At 48.4% G+C, this 20,288-nt stretch overlaps 1 protein-coding gene across 13 annotated transcripts in view; it reads left to right on the forward strand.

The window, feature by feature from the left end:
- mical3a (microtubule associated monooxygenase, calponin and LIM domain containing 3a) overlaps positions 1-20,288 on the forward strand; it is a 247,027-nt gene that overhangs the window by 192,532 nt on the left and 34,207 nt on the right. For all 13 annotated transcript variants that reach the window (XM_052030891.1, XM_052030895.1, XM_052030898.1 and 10 more), the window contains 5 exons: positions 3,032-3,139; positions 6,683-6,771; positions 7,454-9,083; positions 10,146-10,240; positions 18,846-18,953. In XM_052030891.1, the coding sequence (XP_051886851.1) occupies positions 3,032-3,139; positions 6,683-6,771; positions 7,454-9,083; positions 10,146-10,240; positions 18,846-18,953 (2,030 nt within the window). The remainder of the gene's footprint in view (positions 1-3,031; positions 3,140-6,682; positions 6,772-7,453; positions 9,084-10,145; positions 10,241-18,845; positions 18,954-20,288) is intronic.

Raw genomic sequence — 20,288 nt, forward strand, 5'->3', positions numbered from 1 at the left:
ACTGGAAGATCACATCCAGTGGCCCTGTCATTTTCTCTGTACTTCCTTCAGAATCCCAAAGATACATCCCCTCTAGTCCTGGTGACTTAACAACCATACGTTCAGCCAAGTTTTCTTTCTTTTTCAATCTTCTTATTAATTTTCAAATTAATACAGAATAATACATATAACATTGGTAATCATACACATAATACAAAGAGATCGGGAGGACAATCATGACATATATAGTTAAAGAATAAAAAAAAATATTCTAAGCCCCACGGTTTCTTAGTAAACGAATATATTACAAAAAAAATCAAAACGAGAAAGAAAAAGATTTATTATATTTAAAAAAATTGAAAAAAATTGTAAGTAATATAACGAAACAAACTAGAAATAAATTTCAGAAGAAAAAAAACTGGACTGACATTTCTCGATAAGCAAAGAGCGTTATTATGTCGTCAGCTCCGCTCCTCTAAGTTCAAAGGTTATTGAAAAGGGATCTATTATCATATGAAAATATTGAATGAATGGACTCCAAACTTCCTCAAATTTAAGCAAAGGATCCACAGTGCCAGTCCTAATTTTCTTCTGTTTAAACATGATATAGTTTGAGAAAAGCCAAGTTTTCTGATACCTCCGTGCTCTAAATCTAAAATATATCCAGCGTCACTCATCTCCTCCTTCACTGTTTCTTTGGAAGTACCCTCTGCTGTGAAGACAGATGCAAAATACTCATTTAGTACCTTAACACTGCCCTCAACATCCATTTACAAGTTCCCATTTCTGTCCTTAAAAGGCTCTGCTCAATGTACTACATACACTAGATGTACTACCCTTTTTACTATTTATATGTCTGTAGCACACTTCTGGATTTCCTTTTACATGTTGACAGCTGATCTTTTCTCATACACTCTGCTTCTCATTTTAATTTTCACTTCCCCTCTGATTCCTTTGCTTCTTTTTGATATTTACAACCCTTGTACTCAGTCACACACAGCCTTCTGCTTTATCAAAGTCTACATGTCTTTTGTTATCCAGGGAGCTCTGGATTAGTTTGGTCTTCTTTCGCCTCCTTGGAATTTGCGTCAACCCTACCCGAGCCATCTCTTCCCTCTAGATTGTAAACCCTGATTTCAGACTGAACTACGTGACTTTTAACCTTAATTTCAAATTCTATCATATCATAGCCATTCTTTCCTAGGGACGCCTTAACAGCAAGATATGGGTATTAACTATTGTGTCAAGGCTGAACTTGGACGTGGAGAAGAGGCTTCTGAATGACCTGCATCCAGTTCAAAGAAGTCATTTTATTAATGACTTGGATGAGGGGGTAGAAGGGTGGGTTGGCAAGTTTACAGATGACACAAAGGTTGGTGGTGGTGTGGATAGTGTAGAGGATTGTCGAGGATTGCAGAGGGACATTGATAGGATGCAGAGCTGGGCTGAGAAGTGGCGGATGGAGTTCAATCTGGAGAAGTGTGAGGTGGTACACTTTGGAAGGACAAACCCCAAGGCAGGTACAAAGTTAATGGCAGGATTCTGGGCAGTGTGGAGGAGCAGAGGGATCTGGGGGTCCATATCCACAGATCCCTGAAAGTTGCCTCACAGGTGGATGGGGTAGTTAAGAAAGCTTATGGGATGTTAGCTTTCATAAGTCGTGGGATCTAGTTTAAGAGCTGCGAGGTAATAATGCAGCTCTACAAAGCTCTGGTTAGGCCACACTTGGAGTACTGTGTGCAGTTCTGGTCGCCTCATTATAGGAAGGATGTGGAAGCGTTGGAAAGGGTGCAGAGGAGATTTACCAGGATGTTACCTGGTTTAGAGAGTATGGATTGTGATGAGAGACTTAAGGGCTTTACTCTTTGGAGAGAAGGGGGATGAGGGGAGACATGATGGAGGTATACAAAATATTAAGAGAAATAGATAGAGTAGACAGCCAGCGCCTCTTTCCCAGGGCACCAATGCTCAATACAAGAGGGCATGGCTTTAAAGTAATGGGTGGGAAGTTCAAGGGAGATATTAGAGGGAAGTTTTTTACCCAGAGAGTGGTTGGGGCATGGAATGCGCTGCCTGGGGTGGTGGTGGAGGCAGGTACATTGGTCAAATTCAAGAGATTGCTAGATAAGCATATGGAGGAATTTAAAATAGAGGGATATGTGGGAGGAAGGGGTTAGATAGTCTTAGGTGAGGTTTAAAGGTCGGCACAACATTGTGGGCCGAAGGGCCTGTGTTGTGCTGTATTGTTCTATGTCAGTTACAGGACAGTTATCAGCCCATTGGCAACCAGTTGGAGTCAACCTTCCCCCCCCCCCCCCCCCCCCCCACCACTGAGGGTCCGAATCATCCCGATAGTCTTGAAACCCTGGTGCTTTATTCATTCATAAGTTAATCGTGGGCCTTTCCCCTGAATCATGAAACCTGGGGATTCACAACTCTCCGTGCCACAGCATTTTTCCAGATGCCTCTTCTAAACACTTAACCTTTTATCCATGGCCTCGCCTCTCGTTCTTGCCACGAACCAGCCACTGTAAGTCAGCACCCATGGTGTCAGACAAAGCTGAGCTGGTAGCACTCACACCAGTGAGGAGGGAGGTTGTCAGTTCACTCCAGAGATTTGTCCATGTAATCCAGGCTGGCACTCCCAGTGCAGAACTGAGGGAAGGCTGCATTGTCAGAGGTTCTGTCTGTGGGAGCATGTGTTAAATGGAGGCAGCACCTGCCCTCTTAGATGGACATGAAAGGTCACCAGGCACTATGATGAAGAGCAGCAGGGCATTTACCCCCAGTGCCCACATCAATCATCCCATAATGATCAGAATACAAAACAGACAATCCAGTTGAAATCATTTTAGTCTACAAAGTACTGCTGAAAACACGATGGTCACCAAAGGTATCACATAGATGGACAGCCTTGTGAATTTCTGTTCACCCTATTGTAATACCCATTAACGTGCACCCACTGTGATCCTCGCCTGGGCCCAGGTCCCTACTTTCCTCGCAGTGATGCTGCTGCTCCTGTCTGATTTATTTTCCTTTTGTTGACTGACAGATATTGCATCTGATGCAGAGGCGGAGAACCATTTGGTTTCATACACGCACGAGCTGGAGCAATTAGTGCGAGAGAAGGAAGAGGCCTGCGGTGAGGTTAGAAGTCCAGGTAAGCCTCCGTGGCACTGTACTTAATTCCGTAATTATACATAGGTCATTGTGCCATTCAGTGTGAATTATGGGATCAAGTTAGGGAACGTGCACTATCAACCAGATCCAAGCAACAAATCTGTGGGTTAAGCAGCTGGAGGGTGTTCCAAGGTTAGGGCAAGATAAGGCAATGTAAGATTATCCGATCAAGGAGAAATGTTTTTTTGATTCAATCCAGTGGAAAATTCAGAGGCCACTGATGCACAAGGCCAGGAGTGGTAAGTGATAAGACCACGCGATATAGGAGCAGAATTAGGCCATTCGGCCCATCGAGTCTGCTCTGCCATTTTTTTAACCCCATTCTCCCACCTTAACCCCCTTACCAGTCAAGATCCTATCAATCTCTGCCTTCAATACACCCAGTGACTTGGCCTCCACAGCCCTCTGTGGCAAAGGATTCCACAGAATCACCACTCTCTGGCTGATGCGTAAGCTAGGGCACAACCAGGATTTCAACTAGTCCGACGGCAAAAGCGAGACTGAATGGGAACAAAAATCTGAGCCTGCACTCAAAAAAAACTAAAAAGAAGGGGTGGGGAGGTGAAGATCTGCCTTTCGCAGGGACCACTCCGCGACTTCCTAGTCCTCTCCTCCCACCTCACTCATCCCGCTCCCATTCCGGGAACTTTCCACTGCCCGCACTATAGGTGCAACACCTGCCCCGACACCACCTCCATCCAGGGACCAAAGCAGTCCTTTCAGAGATTCACCTGCTGCACCTCCCTTAATATCACCTACTGCATTCGGTGCTCCGGGTGTGGCCTCCTCTACATCGGTGAGACCAAACGCAGACTGGGTGCCCGTTTCGCAGAACACCTGCGCTCCGTCCGTAACCGCGATCTGCACCTCCCCGTTGCCAGTCACTTCAACTCCCCCTCCCACACTGTCACTGATATGTCCGTCCTCGGCCTCCTCCACTGCCAGAATTCCAAGCGCGAACTGGAGGAACAGCACCTCATTTTCCGTCTTCGAACCTTGCAGCCTAACGGCATGAACATTGAATTCTCCCACTTTAGGTAATCCCCACCCCCCCTTCCCCACAACCCCCCCCCCCCCCCCCCCCCCCACCACCAGGCTTCTTCTCTTCTTCCCTTTCCCAGCCTATCTCTTTTTTCTACCTTTTTGTTACCTTTGACCCACCCCCCGGTGGATCTGCTCTCCCCTCCTCCCCCGCACCTGCCCATCACTATCTCTTACCTGCATCTACCGATCACCACCCTGTGCCCACCCCGCCTCCCCTCTTTTGTCCACCTATCACTGCTCAGCTTTTCCCCCCCTCCCATATATTGGGCTTCCCCTTTTCCTATCCTCAGTCCTGAGGAAGGGGCCTGACCCGAAACGTTGACCGCCTGCTTTTCTCCACGGATGCTGCCCGGCCTGCTGAGTTCCTCCAGCGTCATCGTGTTTTTCATCTAGATTCCAGCATCTGCTTTCTCTCATTTTGTCACACTCTCTCTCCTCTCCTGTTGTCCTTTCATCTGCTCATCTATGATCGATAATACTTGTCTTCCCTCTATTGGTGTTGACTGAACTGCTGTGTCTTTCCAGCTTTTGCAGTTTTTAGAGCCATAGAGAGATACATCACTGAAACAGGCCCTACGGCCCACTGCGTCTGTGTTGACCATCATCCACCCATTTACACTCATTCTATATTAATGTTATTAATGTCAACCCCCACAATCCCATCAACTCGCCACCCTCCCACCGGAGTCTTACCCCTCACCCACACGCTCTGTGGCAATTTACAGTGGCCAACTAAACTACCAACCCACCCATATTTGGGATGTGGGAGGAAACCAGAGCACCCGGGGGAAACCCACACGGTCACAGGGAGAAGGTGCAAACTCCACACAAGCAGCACCGGAGGTCAGGAGTGAACCCGGGTCTCTGGCGCTCTGAGGCAGCGGCTCTACTGGCCGCACCACTGTGCCACACTGTCTCCATTTTAATAATCTCCAATTCCCTCTCATTCTTCCCCCCTCTCTCTCTCCCTTGCAATATCTCTCCCTTTTGCCTCTTCTTTCTTGTCCCTTTGCAATTCCTGCCCATTTTCCTTTCAACCTCATTCTCTCATCTCCACGCCTGTTCCTCTGCCATTTTCTGATCAGGACTGATTAGAGATAGCATGAATTTGTGTTGGAAAGCATGCCTCACGATAGAGCTTTTTTGAAGAGGTGACCAAGAGAATTGATGAGGGCAGGGCAGTGGATGTCTACGTGGACTTGCACAAAGCCTTTGACAAGTTTCCGCATGGTTGGCTGGGCCAGAAGTTTAGATCACATGGAACCCAGGGTGAGCTAGCCAACTGGATGCAACGTTGGCTTGGTGGAAGGTTGGTAGTGGAGGGTTGTTATGTAGATTGGAGGCCTGTGCCAAAGGTGTCCCACAGGGATCAGTTGTGTGTCATCTATATGAATGATTTGGATGACTGTTGTTAGCCAGGTTAGTAAGGATGCGGATGACATCGAAATTAATGGTATAGTGGACAGTAAAGAAGGTTATCTAATAACACAGCAGGTTCTAGATGAACCAGGGAAGTGGGTCAAAGAATGGCCGATGGGATTTAACTCGGACAAGTGCGAGGTATTGTATTTTAGTCAGTTAAACCAGGACAGGACTTGCACCGTAGATGGCAAGGCCCTGGGGAGTGCTGTAGAGCAGAGAGACTGAGGGGTACAGGTACATACTTCCCTGAAAGTGGTGACACAGAGTGGTGAAGAAAGCGTTTGGCTCGCTTGTCTTCATCATTCAGGGCAATGAATACAGGAGCTGGGACATCACATTGCAACTGTGTAAGTCATTGAGACCACACTCGGAGTATTGTGTGTAGTTCTGATCACCCAGCTATAGGGAGGACGTCATTAAGCTGGAAAGGGTGCAGAAAAGGTTCACAGGGATGTTGCCAGGACTGGAGGGCTTGAGTTACAAGGAGAGGCTGGATAGGCTGGGACTGTTTTCCCTGGAGCGAAGGAGATTGAGAGGTGACCTTATAGAGGTTTAGAAAATCATGAGGACACAGATAGGGTGGATGGTCACTGTCTTATTCTCAGGGTAGGGGAGTCTAAAACTAGAGTACATACATTTAAGGTGAGAGGGGAAGTTTTTCCACACAGAGGGAGGTGAGTATGTGGAACGAGCTGCCAGAGGAACTGGTAGAGGTGGGTACATTTAGAACATTTAAAATACATGGATAGGAAAGGTTTAGAAGGACATGGGCCAAAGGTGGGCAATTGGAACTAACCTGGATAGACATCTTGGTCAGCATGAGTGAGTTGGGCTGAAGGGCCTGTTTCTGCGCTGTATTACTCTATGACTCTTTCTTCCCTGGCTCTCAATCTGCACACTTCGACTGGAAGTGGGCCACCTCCACCCTCTGACAGACTTTGGGTGAAAACAGAGCAAGTGATTGCAGGTGGATTTAAATATCGGGGAGCTGAAGCAAATGAACAGTGATGTAAGGTTACAGCATTTTTTAAAATAGATATCTGTCTGATGTGTTTAGATGGATACATACCAACATACCAAGTGCTTTCAAGGAGTAGCACAAATCCTCAGATACCTGCTGTCAACTCGAGGAGAGATCAACCAGAGGTACAGTGAACAGACTTGTGGGCATTGGGTGATGTGACTTGGAATGGGTCTCTGGGGTGTAGCCAGGGATGGGTGTTTGTGAGATATGGTTTGGGATGGATCTTCGAGTGATCTGGCCAGGAGTGGGCCCCTGGATGATCCGGTTTAGGATGGATCTTTGAGTGATCTGGCTAAGAATGGGCTCCTGGATGATCTGGTTTGGGATGGGTCTTTGACTGATCTGGCCAGGTATGGGGTTTTGGGAGATCTAGTTAGGGATGAGTGTTTAGGAGATCTGGTTTGGGATGGGTCTTTGGGTGATCTGGTTAGGTATGGGTCTTTCCTCTAGCTACGTGACACATTATGTCTGCTGTGCGGAGAATATCTGAATAGCCCACAGAGACTCCATAACTCAACATCAGTGGGGCACTCAATCAGAAAGACAGCTGGTTAGCCCTTTACTGCAGACTTCCTGAGGATGCAGCCTCTCCATTCATGCCTGTGTCCAACTAGCTGAAGAGGGTTCCTCGGTGCTGTGCCATAGCTGCATTGAGCTTGCCACCCTCTTCTTTGTACAGTCCGGAAGCTTGGGTCACTTCATTGGAAAGGAAAGGGGCAATTTCTGGCTGTGTGTCTGTGCATTCGCAGTTAGTCTGTTGTCCATCCGAGTTTAAAATGTCTCACTTCTTTTCCCCTTGAACAGGTCAATGAACTCAACTCCTCTGTGAAACCGTATTGCTCCGAAAGGAGAGCTGAACCGCTGCCAGACAATCCCGGCTCACTCCCCGACCTCTCTCCAGTCCGACTGCAGCCCCTGTCCTTGCCGGTGATGCCTTCACCCTGCTCGCCAGTGAGATCTCAGCCAGCAGCCGCCCCTCCGGCCCAGAGTGCAGCCATCTGCTGCCAGCCGCTAACATCTCCCAGCGCCGCCAGCCCCATCGCCGTGCAGTCCCCGGTGAAATCCCAGCCGGTACCCACTGTCCTAACGTCCACTCCCGTAAATGAGGCCAGCAGGGACGGGGAGAGGAAGGCAGCCAGCCCTGCCCCTGCGCAGGGGGGAGAGAAGCCAGCCAGGCAGGATCCGGTGGGTGAGTTCTGGCTGAGCAGCACCGAGATGAGGAGGAGTCTCGGAGTCGGTGCCCTGGAGCGGGCCAGTGGCTCAGAGACCAGCTTCACGCTGTCCACCACCGGCTCCGCCTCACCTCAGTCCTTCACGCCGGAGGAGATGTTTGACGAGCACTCGGCCACCCCTCCGCCGCCCTCGGGGGTGCCCACGGCCGAGGAGCCGCCTCCCACCCCAAGCCCGTCCGCCGCGCCCGACCCCAAGAGCTCCAGGGACCTGAGCAGCACCTCCGGGCTGGGCCTGAACGGCAGCCTCAGCAACACCCGCACGGCTGCCAGCGAGAGCCTCAACGACTCGGAGGCCATGCTGACTCCTCCCTCCAGCCCACCCCCACCGCCCCCCGCTGGCGAGGAGCCCGCCACCCTGCGCCGCCAGAAGCCCCGGGTGCCCGAGGAGCACCCGGCCGAGCGCGGCCCTGCCCTGCCGCCCGCCCAGCGGGCGTCAAGCGTGAGGAAGTCACTGGCCGAGAGCATCGACGAGATCCCCTTTGCCGATGACGTGGAGGACACCTACGACGATGGGACCCCCGAGGCCAGCCTGCAGGAGCGGCCCTACACCCCGGCCAAGCGGGAGGAGAAGCCCAGCAGGCTGCCCCTCACCCAGGCCGGGGACACGCCGCCCGTGAGCGGGAAGCAGCAGCAGCGGCGCCTGCCACTGACCCAGATCTCCCCTGAGGCCAAGGAGGTGGCCAAGGAGAGGATGAGGGCCCGGGAGAAGTCGGTCAAGAGCCAGGCCCTGCGCGACGCCATGGCCGAGGAGCTGAGGAAGATGAGAGAAATGGAGGCGGTGGGAGGGTCTCCCGCCCGTGAGCCGAGCAGCCCGCCCTCCACCGCCGGCTTGGCCAATGGTCACAGGGCCCAGCAGCAGCAGGAGGCGGCGGCAGAGCGGTGGCCGTGCCCGGTGCCGGCGCCCACACCGGCTCACAGCCACGAGGGCTCGGCAGCCTCCTCCTCCGACGGCTCAGCCAGCAAGAGCAAGAAGAGATCCTCGCTGTTCTCGCCTCGGAAGAGCAAGAAGGAGAAGAAGTCGAAGACGGAGGGCAGCCTGAGCGAGGAGATGGCCAAGCCCAGGTCCATCTGGAGGTCTGTCTTCTCCAGTTACAGGAAGGACAGGAAGAAGAAGGAGGAGAAGGCCTGCCCCGGCTCGCCATCCGGCAGCAACACCGTCAACTCTGGCACCAAACGCACTGACATCTTGCGCACCGCAGTCGGTAGGGACACAAGTTCCGCGCCTGGCCCAACACACCGCTCCCTCACCCTCAAACACTGCCCCCAACACGGTGCCTTCACCCTTCAACCCACTGCCTCCAACTCCATCTGCCAATGTGCCGACATCAGCGTCTCACTGCATGGGACTCAGTGACACCGTGTTCCCCTTCACACCCGCCTTCCCTCCAAATCATTGACCTGCAGCGCAAAAAGATTAAAAAAAACAAAGACTTGTTCCTGAACTCTGCAACACCCCAGCAGAAACAGCCGTCGACCGCTTCCCTTCGCCTTCTCCCACTGAGCCAACCTTGGATCCAGCACCACTCTCCCTTGAACCCCACGGGCATTAAGTTTACTGATGTGGCAAATACATCAAATGCATTTCCATCCTCAGTGACTCCTCCTTGTCTCCATCTTTGAAAATTTCAATTGAAATAGTTGGACCATCCTTTCCTTAACATGCTGATTTTTCCAATAGTTTAACAATTATTGATTATACACTGCTAATAACCACCCCCCCCCCCCCCCCCACCTTCACTTTTTAAATAACAGCGCAGCCTTCCAATCCTCTGCCTTTGTGCAGCATTACTGTGTGGGGAGCGAGAGGTGGAGAAGTATACTTGAGTCCTTTCTCAGTCACTGTTACTGTACAGGGCAGGAGGTGGCAGTATTAGGCTCTTCCTCCAGGTACTCCAGGTGTGGGTGTTATGTGTGAAATGAGGTGGGGTCTATCTCCAGATGCCTTCTCCAGGTACTGTCACATTATGGGGGTGGTGATGTACATGGGGTCTCTCTGGGTACTATCACTGTAGATCTTAGGGGTTTGGGTGGGAGAATGCTGTATGAAGGCTCTTACTCTGGGGGTATGGGGTGTAAAGGGTATTAGGACATTGTCTGGGGATGTGGGATATACATTAAGTATTCCACTGTACAAGGGGCATGAGATATACATGAACTCCTTTAGTTCCATCAGTCCAAGGGGCTGGGTGCCCAGGCCATGTGTGGACACCTTCACTGTTCAATGAATTTCAGGGACGCTGATCTCGTGTGGTTGTCTGTTGCAGAACTCCAACTCCGTCAACACCTGAGTTTGTCGGAGGACTCGGACTTGTCCAGTGACGACATACTTGATAGGACCTCACAGCGCTCCAGGCGAGAGGTACTTAGACACTTGTGTGTGTGTGTGTGTGTGTGTGTGTGTGTGTGTGTGTGAGTGAGCTGTGTGGCATGTGTGTCCAAAGTATCTGTGCTGAGCTAGGCTGGGCCAGTCAAGCTGGGGTGGAATCCAGTAGATGTGTTAGGGAGAAACAGGTTAGTTGGGGAGCTCACCTAGTAAGCAACCAGTGAAGGTGGCCAAGGACTGTCTTCAAAGGAGGTTAGCAGTAGGGTTAAGAGCATGATTGTGATCGGGATTAGGATTGGGATTATAAATGGGATGAAGGTTGGGCGTGGTACCGTGATTGGGTTTGAATTAACGTTCAGGATTGCTTTGGATGTAAAGGGTTAGAAGGGTACAGGGATTCAGGTGTGTTGGGTTAGAGAAGCCCAACTGCTCTGGGATAGATGGGTTCGAGTGGACAGGCAGGCCAGGGCCCAAGTGTAGAAGGGTGGAAGGGCCTCAGGTAGGGAGATAAAGAGTCCCAAGACCAAGGATAGAATTAGGTTTACAGCGGAATAGGGGTCCAAATGTACTGCGGTTCAAGTGCACCAAGGGAAAGGGGTCCAAGTGTGCAGGTAAAAGAGTCCAAGGAAGTGCACTGTGATGGATGTATACATGGGTAGAAGTATCTCAGTGTACTTGGGTCCAATTGTACAGAGCTAAGGGGAATGAAGGGTCCATGTCTACGTGAATCCATGTCTTCAGCATTAGGGAAGTGAAGCCTACAGGGATGGATGTGCTCAGGTTAACAGGGATAAAGAGGTCCAGCGCCCAACTACGCAGGGTTCAAGTGTACAGGTATACAGCGGTTCAAGTGTCTATGGGGGGGGGGGGGGGGGGTGATGGAGTGCAGGTAAACAGGTTCAAGTATGTATAAGGAGTCGTGTAAATGGGAGGAGGGGTGTAAGAGGACAAAGGAAGGGGATCCGTGTATGTGTGCAGGGCTCCAAGTGTATTGGAGCCCAAACTTGAGAATAAAGTGTTGATGGTTGGTGAGTGTGAGGCCACACTGTGATTGGTTGTTGAACTCGATGGATGACGATTTGGGATTGGTGATTGATTGATGAGGACATATTGGGATTGGTTGGTGAGTGTGCTGACACATTGCAGTTTGCTTGTGAGCTTGAGGACACCATGTGATTGGTCGGTGAGCACGAGGACATGGTGTGATTGGTCGGTGAGCATGAGGACACGTTGGGATTGGTTGGTTGGTAAGCCTGAGCCACAGTGCGGTCATTTAGTGAATGTGAGGAGGATACAGTACAATTGCTTGGTGATGGTGAAGTTATGGTGGGATTGGTTGGTGAGCGTGAAGATACATTAGGATTGCTTGGTAGGTGAGCATGAGTTTGAAGACACAGTGTGGTTTGTTCTTCTACATCATTGTGCAGACGGTTTGTCTTTGTTACTGTGCTCTGTTCTCAATCTGTTCCTTTCTAAGCTGTTTTATTTTTCTCCCACTTTGAGACTGTCTATGTTCCTCATGCTCTGGCATTCAGGAGATCATACACGTTCAAGGTAGAGTGCTGTACACTGACACTGAATGGCTGTACTGCAGTCAACACTGTTGAACCAAGTGGTTTCCTCCAGCGGTGCGGGAACGAGAGCACTTCCAGTTGATGAATGGGATGGGTTAAAGGGTGTGTGGACGGCAGTAGTGTCAATTGGGAAGGGGGAGAGGGTGGTTTCATCCGGTGTGGGGCAGAGTCAGGAGATTTAGTCAGTGCAGGTGGGGGGGAGAGTAATTTCTGGAGGGAGATGGGCATTTCAATGCGTTCAAGGACTGGGCGTGACAACAGTTTAATTTCCCGTCCTTCCCAGGCCCCTCAGTTGTGAGGTTCAGGTATTGTACCATCCACCTGTCCTTACACCTCCATTCCATCAACATGTTTGTCAAAGCAACAATTTAGTCCCTATCAGTTAATCCCTTTGTGTAACTCAGCTCCAAGGTGTTGCAAGCAGTCCTGTCATTGGAACAACGGCTACACTTCCATTTATTTCCTAGTTCTTCACTGTGGAACATCGTCACATGTGAAGCTGATACTGAAATACATGTCTATATTTGGTTTAATCCCATTCGTTAACCACATTAGTTATTCATTTACTTTTTGTCATTACTATTTAATTATCTTTGCACTTCACTAAAAGTAAGTCACCTCATTTCCTATTGCAATGCCATCACCGTGAGTTAACAACTGATTATTAGTTTACTATTGTCACTTGTACCAAGGTACAGTGAAAAACTTGTCTTGCATACCGTTTGTACAGGTCAATTCATTACACAGTGCATTGAGGTAGTACAGGTAAAACCAATAACAGTACAAAGTGTCACAGCTACAGAGGAAGTGCAGTGCAATAAGGTGCAAGGTCACAACAAGGTAGATCATGAGGTCAGAGTCCATCTCATTGTATAAGGGAACCGTTCAATAGTCTTATCACCGTGGGATAGAAGCTGTCCTTGGGCCTGGTGATACGTGCCCTCAGGCTCCTGTATCTTCTGCCTGATGGGAGAGGGGAGAAGAGAGAATGACCCGGGTGGGTGGGGCCTTTGATTATGCTGGCTGCTTCACCAAGGCAGCGAGAGGTATAGACAGAGACCATGGACGGGAGGCTGGTTTCCGTGATGCGCTGGGCTGTGTCTACAACTCTCTGCAGTTTCTTGCGGTCCTGGGCAGAGCAGTTGCTGTACCAAGCCTTCACTGATGGTATTAATACATGAATTCAATAAAATTCATTGATGGTATGAACTGGTTAATCCAGTCGAGTTCATGGCATCAACTAATCAGAGCTGTAAAGACATCAGTGAACACCTCTAGTTCTCCAACACCTGGCACACTGCCTTCCTGCGCTCTCACGATCTTTACTCATTTGCCTTTGGAAGGAGTTGCTGCTGGTTTCTTTAGCCCTTGCCTTTTTCTCATGCCAGCATCGTCCTCATCTTCCCACTGGAGTTACCCAGTGGCTCTGATTCACAGAATGGGTATAGCACGGAAGGGGGCCTTTCAGCCCATCGAGTCCATATCGACTGATGTAAGAACAGTCCAGCTGGTCCCAGTCCGCTGCCCCTTCCCGACAAATTCTCTCCTTTCCGATACTTCCAGCTGCCTTTTGAACGCTAAAATTGAACTTGCCTCCACCACTGCCTCTGGCAGTGCATTTCCAGACTCAACACTCGATGTGGACAATGACTTCTCCTCGTGTCACGTTTGCTTCTTTTACCAAAGTGTCCCCAGTTCTTGACCCCTCTGCCAGTGGGAAGAATTCCTGCCCACCTGCCCTGTCTATAACTTTCACAATGCTGAATACTTCTATCAGATCCCCTCACCACCTCCTCTGTTCTGAGGGGGATAACCCCAGCTTCTCCAGTCCGTTTACAGAACTGAAATCCCTTCTCCCTGGAAACATTTTATTGAATCTCAGACTGGATAAACTACCCCGGCTGTGGCCATGCCCATGTTTATAGAAGTGCCCTCAAGTTTACATTCTCTCTTCTCATCCTCCCGACAAAATGTGAGACTTCACATTTCCCAGCACGGCATTTCATCCGCCACCCGTCCGGCCATTCTGCCAGCCTGCCTGCCTCCCTTTCCAGTCTGTTACAGAACCCTCCACAATTCATCACGTCTCCAGGTTCTGTGTCAACTGCAAACCTGAAATTGTTCCGTGCAACCAAGTCATTAATATAGATAAATAAAAGCAGGCAGTTCTAATACCGACTGCTGGCAAACTCCCCTCTACACTTCCCTCCAGTGTGGAGAAACAACCTTTCACTACTACTCCATTTGCCAATTTTCCATCCATACTGTTGCAGCCTCTTTTATTGCCTTGCCCTTTAATACTGATGACAAACCTATTATGTGGCACCTTACAAATGCCTTGTGGAAGGCCATATATATCGCATCAACCACACTTTTCTCAGCAACCATTTGTTACTTCAGAATAAAACTTGGTCGAGTTAGAAATGATTTGCCTTTAACAGATCTATGCTGGCTTCCCTAATCAATCCACACAGGCAAAAGACTGATAATTTTGACCCTGATTATTGTTTTTTTAACTTTTCCCACCAGCGAAGTTAAATTAACTGATTTGTAGTTACTGGATTTATCCCTACACCCTTCTTTGAATAAGGGGTGCAACGTCCACTCCTCAGGTAGCACCCCCAAACCGGTGGATGTTAGGAAGATTACAGCTAAGGTTTCTGCATTCTTCATTACTTTCCTAAGCAATGTAGGATGCATTCCATCTGTACCAGGTGATTTATCCACCACCCATCCTGATGTAAGGTTTAGACCCAAAGTATCGACAATTCCTTTCCGCCCCCACAGATGCTGCTCAACCTGCTGAGTTCCTCAGATTGTTTGTTGCTCCAGATTCCAGCATGTTAGTGAACCTATAAGGGAAAATGCTATCTTAGATCTGGTCCTGTGCAATGAGACCGGTAAAATTAATGATCTTATAGTTAGGGATCCTCTTGGAAAGAGTGATCATAGTATGATTGAATTTCTCATAGAGATGGGGGGTGCAATAGTTCGATCTAAAACCAGCATACTATGCCTAAACAAGGGAGAGTACAACGGGATGAGAGAGGAGTTGGCTAGAACAGACTGGGAACACAGGCTTATATGGTGGGACAGTTGAGGAACAGTGAGAGACTTTCAAAAAGATTTTTCACAGTACTCAACAAAAGTATATTCCAGTTAAAAGCAAGGACAGTAAGGGTGGGGAGAGCCAGCCTTGGATAATTAAGGAAATAAAGAAGGCATCAACCTAAAAGCTCATGCATACAAAGTTGCCAAGAGTAGTGGGAGACTGGAAGATTGGGAAAACTTTAGAAAGCAACAAAGAGCCACTAAGCAAGCAATAAGAAAAGGGAAGATAGATTATGAAAGTAAACTAGCACTAAATATAAAAACAGATAGTAACTTTTTTTATAATTATATAAAGCAGAAAAGGGTGGCTAAAGTGACCGTAGGTCCCTTGGAAAATGAGAAGGGGGGAATTAATATTGGGTAATGCAGAAATGTCTGAGGTCTTGAACGACTATTTTGTGTCAGTCTTCATGGTGGCTGACAATCTAACATGCCAAAGAGAGATGTTATGGATGCAATGGGAGGTGAGGACCTCGATACAGTTGCTGTCACTAAAGAGGTAGTGATGAGCAAACTAGTGAGCCCTAAAGGTAGATAAGTCCCCTGGTCCTGATAGGATGCATGCCAGGGTACTGAAAAAAATGGCGGAAGTTATAGTAGAGGCGTTTGTGATAATTTACCAAAATTCTCTGGACTCTGGGCAGGCCCTAATGGATTGGAAGACAGTGAATGTCACGCCGCTGTTTAAAAAAGGATTTAGGCAAAAGGCAGGTAACTGTTAGCTTAGTTACTGTATAGGCCAGTTAGCTTAACATCTGTAGTTGGGAAAATGCTTGAAGCTATCATTAAGGAAGAAATAGCAAGACATCTGGATGGAAGTGGTTCCATCAGGCAGACACAGCATGGATTCAGGAAGGGTAGCTCTTGTTTGACAAACTTTGAGGGTATAATGAACACTGGATCGAGGGGAACAGGTTGTATACTTGGATTTCCAGAAGGCATACAATAAGGTGTGTGTAAAAGACTTATCCATAAGATAAGGATGCATGGAGTTAGGAGTAATGTATTAGCATGGATAGAGGATTGATTAACCAATTAAAGGCAGAGAGTTGGGATAAATGGGTATTTCTCTAGTTGGCACTCAGTGGTGAGCGGGGTGCCGCAGGGGTTGGTGCTGGGCCCACAACATATACATTAATGATTTGGAAGAGGGGACCAGGTGTAGTGTATCTAAGTTTGCTGATGAAACTAAATTGAGTAGAAAAGCAAATTGTGCAGAGGATGTGGAGAGTCTGCAGAGAGATGTAGATAGGTTAAGTGAATGGTGAAAGGTCTGGCAGATGGAGTACAATGTTGGTAAATGTGAGGTCATCCACTTTGGAAGGAAAAATGAAAGATCAGATTATTACTTAAATGGTGAAAAATTGCAGCATGCTGTTGTGCAGAGGGACTTGGGAGTGCTCGTGCTTGAGTTGCAAAAGGTTGGTTTGCAGGAGCAACAGGTTATCAAGAAGGCAAATGGAATGTTGGCCTTCATTGCTGAAGGGATTGAACTTAAGAGCAGGGAGGTTATGCTGCAACTGTACAGGGTACTGGTGAGGCCGCACCTGGAGTACTGCGTGCAGTTCTGGTCTCCTTACTTGAGGAAAGATATACTGGCTTTGGAGGTGGTGCAGAGAAGGTTCACCAGGTTGGTTCTGGAGATGAGGGGGTTAGCCTATGAGGAGGGATTGATTCGCCTGGGACTATACTCGCTGGAATTCAGAAGAATGAGAGGGGATCTTATAGAAACATATAAAATTCTGAAAGGGATAGATAAGATAGAGGCAGGAGGGTTGTTTCCACGGGTAGGTGAGACTAGAACTAGGGGACATGGCCTCAAGATTCGGGGAGTAGATTTGGGACGGAGATGAGGAGGAACTGCTTTTCTCAGAGAGCAGTGAATCTGTGGAATTCTCTGCCCAGGGAAGCAGTAGAGGCTACCTCATTAAATATATTTAAGACACAGATAGATTTTTGCAGAGTAGGGGAATTAAGGGTAATGGGGAAAAGGCAGGTACGCGGAGCTGAGTCCACGGCCAGATCAGCCATGATCTTATTGAATGGCGGAGCAGGCTCGATGGGCCAGATGGCCTCCTCCTGCTCCTATTTTTATGTTCAACAGTTTCATGTCTCAATTTATCCAATTTCACCTAGCCTTTCCATTACCTCCTTGTTATCATTTTTTAGCCCATCCAGAATTTCAATAGCATCTTTCTTTGCCTGACCTCAGCAACATATTTTTCCTTGGTAAACTCTGATGTAAAGTTCTCAGTCAGTACCTCAGCCACGCCCCCTGCATCCATTAGTAAACTTCGTTTTTGATCTTTGACCAGTGCCACCTCCCCCTTATGACCCACCTCCAGCCACAAGCCTATGGAATATTTCTCGATTCCCTTTTAAGTATGCTGCCAGTCATTACCTGTGCCTTGCATTTCCTTTTTTACTTCCCTTGAACTTCCTCTGTGTGTGTGTGTGTGTGTGTGTGTGTAAAAAATATTTCTTTATTAGTCACATGTACATCGAAACACACAGTGAAATGCATCTTTTTGCGTTACTGAGAATGTGCTGGGGGCAGCCCGCAAGTGTTGCCACTCTTCCAGCGCCAACATAACATGCCCACAGCTCCTAACCCGTACATCTTTGGAATGTGGGAGGAAACCCACACAGACACGGGGAGAACATACAAACTCCTTACAGACAGCAGCCGGAATTGAACCCAAGTCTCTGGCGCTGTAATAGCATTACACTAACCGCTACACTTCTGTGCCATAACCGTAACCAGCCTGGTTCACACTGTAAACAACTACCATATGCTCTGTTTCCTTCCTCTTTGCTCTTGCTCATTCATGGCGCTTGTATTCATTAAATGAAGTCATTTAACAGTGGCCTGGGAAATAATGGCGTACAGGAAACTGCAGAGAATAAAATTCTTCCCGTTTGTCCACATAGTGCCATTGTTAATGGGGACTTGCAGGTTTAAGTGGGCACAGTCCAACAATTTTCCCATTGCTCCAATTTTACATAGAACAGTACAGCACAGGAACAGGCTCCTTAGCCCACAATATCCGTGTTGAACATGATGCCAAATTAAACTGCCTGTACATGATCCATATCCTTCCATTCCTTGCACATTCATGTGTTTGTCTAAACACCTCTTAAACTCTTAAATGCCACCATCGTATCTGCTTCCACCACCACCCCTGGCAGCCTGTTCCAGGCACTCACCACCCTCTGTGTAAAAAGAAAAACTTCCCCTGCACATCTCTTAAACTCTTCCCTTCTCACCTTACATTCTCTTTCTACTGCATTTAGCTGGGCTTCCCGATTATCCATGACGGAAAAGAAGAGTGAACAGGCACTTGACTATCTGTGGTTGCTAGTTATCTTTGTGTATGGAAAATTATAGGTGATCTTACTGAGGTGTATTAAGATTAAAAGAGTTTTTTAGTTTGCCCCTACTGTTGTAGAGCTATTGGCACAAGACATTAAGGAAGTAACAACTGAAATATGACAAAGGTCTTTCATTGCCTTGTTTCATAATATAAAGAAACAATGGATGAATCGACCCGAGCATTACTAGTCACACTGTAGTGAATTAGATTTCCCTGTGTCTTGACTTGGTGTTCTCCAGGTATTGTGAAGTTGATTCGATCAGTGCGCCCGCTGATTTTCTCTCTGTGGGCTCTCTGCAAGTAGATCCAGGTCCTTTTTGTTTGTGTCTCCATGGATCCAGTAGTTTGCTTTGTCAATGTGTCTGTCTTCCAATGAATCCAGTAGATTTGTGTTTTCTGTAATCCACCCCACAGCAGATCCAGTAGTGTGATTTAACAGTGGCTGTAGGTCCAGTGTGATCCTCTGAAACCATATCCATTAGCAATGCTGAGTGCGCTGATCGCTCCTGTTGTTTGTGCCTTGCTTCGCTGGGAAGGACACTTGTGTTAAGCAAAAGTAAAGACTGCCCTTTCTCCTTTCAGAAGCCCTACACTGAGGAGGAACTCAACTCTAAGCTGACTCGGAGGGTGCAAAAGGCAGCTCGGAGACAGGCCAAGCAGGAAGAACTGAAGAGGCTACACAGAGCACAGGTTGGTAACTGATGGACTGGCACATCCCATTAGCATGACTAACATGGAAGAGAAATTCTGTACAGGAAGCAAAGCCAATAACCCCAAATGACTGGGCAGAGGCAGAATCCATTCCTTCGTGCCATTGGTGTGCCAGGTAAAATCCAGGTGGTCTTCACAGACCAATCCACCACCTCCTCCATCTTGTCTCCCTGTTTCAGGAAACCCGCCTCCGTTTGCATTTATTACATGCAAAACACGTCACAGATGTCTGAACTACAAACTTCACGTCCCACTTCCCATGTGGACATGGGATACTGAGGGGGAGGGGTGGGTGGGACTCTGAGGGTAACTATTTTGATGGCACACTGACATGAGGGAGAAGTGAGTTCAATGATACACTGTCCTGAGGTGGTAAAGGAATGAATGGTACATTGCCCTTAGAGGGTGAAAGGAGTATTGACTTCTACAGCACACTGCCCTTGGAGGTTAACAGGATCCACGGTGCACTGCCCCAAGGAAGTCACAAGGAATGTATCACCGTCGGGGAGTAGGGTTTTCTGATACACTGGCCTGACAGCCTCATGTTCAATGGCACACTGCCTTGAAGGGAAGCAGGTTCTATGGTGCAGAGTCATGAGGGATGGTGGAGAGTGGGTGTTGGCAACAGATTCCTTGGTACACTGCCCTGAAGTGGTAGTGTTCTCTGGTACCTCAGTGGGTAATGTTTTATAGTACACTGCCTTGAGATGGTAGCAGGTTCTATAGTAACCAGCTCTGATGGGGTGATGGGTTCTGTGGTACACTGGCAATGAAGGGGTACGGGTACCATAGGACGCTGCCCCGACGGGGTAAGGGTGCCGTGGGTCGCTGCCCCGACGGGGTACGGGTGCCGTGGGTCGCTGCCCCGACGGGGTACGGGTACCGTGGGTCCCTGCCAATAACAGGGTTACAATTTATGGCATGCAGCCTTGGAGGGCTATGGGTTCTATGCTATACAGCCCTATGGTAGCAGTGAATACAAGAAAATGGGATCTGGAGGAGGCCCCTCAGCCCTTCAAACCTTCCCCACCATTCAGTGTGATCATGGCTGATCGTTCCTGTCTTCAGCTCTTCTGTGCCAGTTCCCCATTACCCTCAATTCCTCGTCTTTCAAACATTTATCTCTCACCATTTTGGAGGCAAAGAATTCCAGAGATTCACTGCCCTCTGACAGAGGACAATTCTACCCACCTCAGTTTTAAATGACTGCCCCTTTATTTTGTAACTATCTCCCCTTGTTCATGACCCTCCCACTCATGAAAACATCTACATTATCAAGCCCCCTTAGGAACTTGTACGCTTGAATAAGATCAC

Source organism: Pristis pectinata, chromosome 15 (genome assembly GCF_009764475.1).
Source record: "Pristis pectinata isolate sPriPec2 chromosome 15, sPriPec2.1.pri, whole genome shotgun sequence".
Classification (NCBI taxonomy): Eukaryota; Metazoa; Chordata; class Chondrichthyes; order Rhinopristiformes; family Pristidae; genus Pristis; species Pristis pectinata.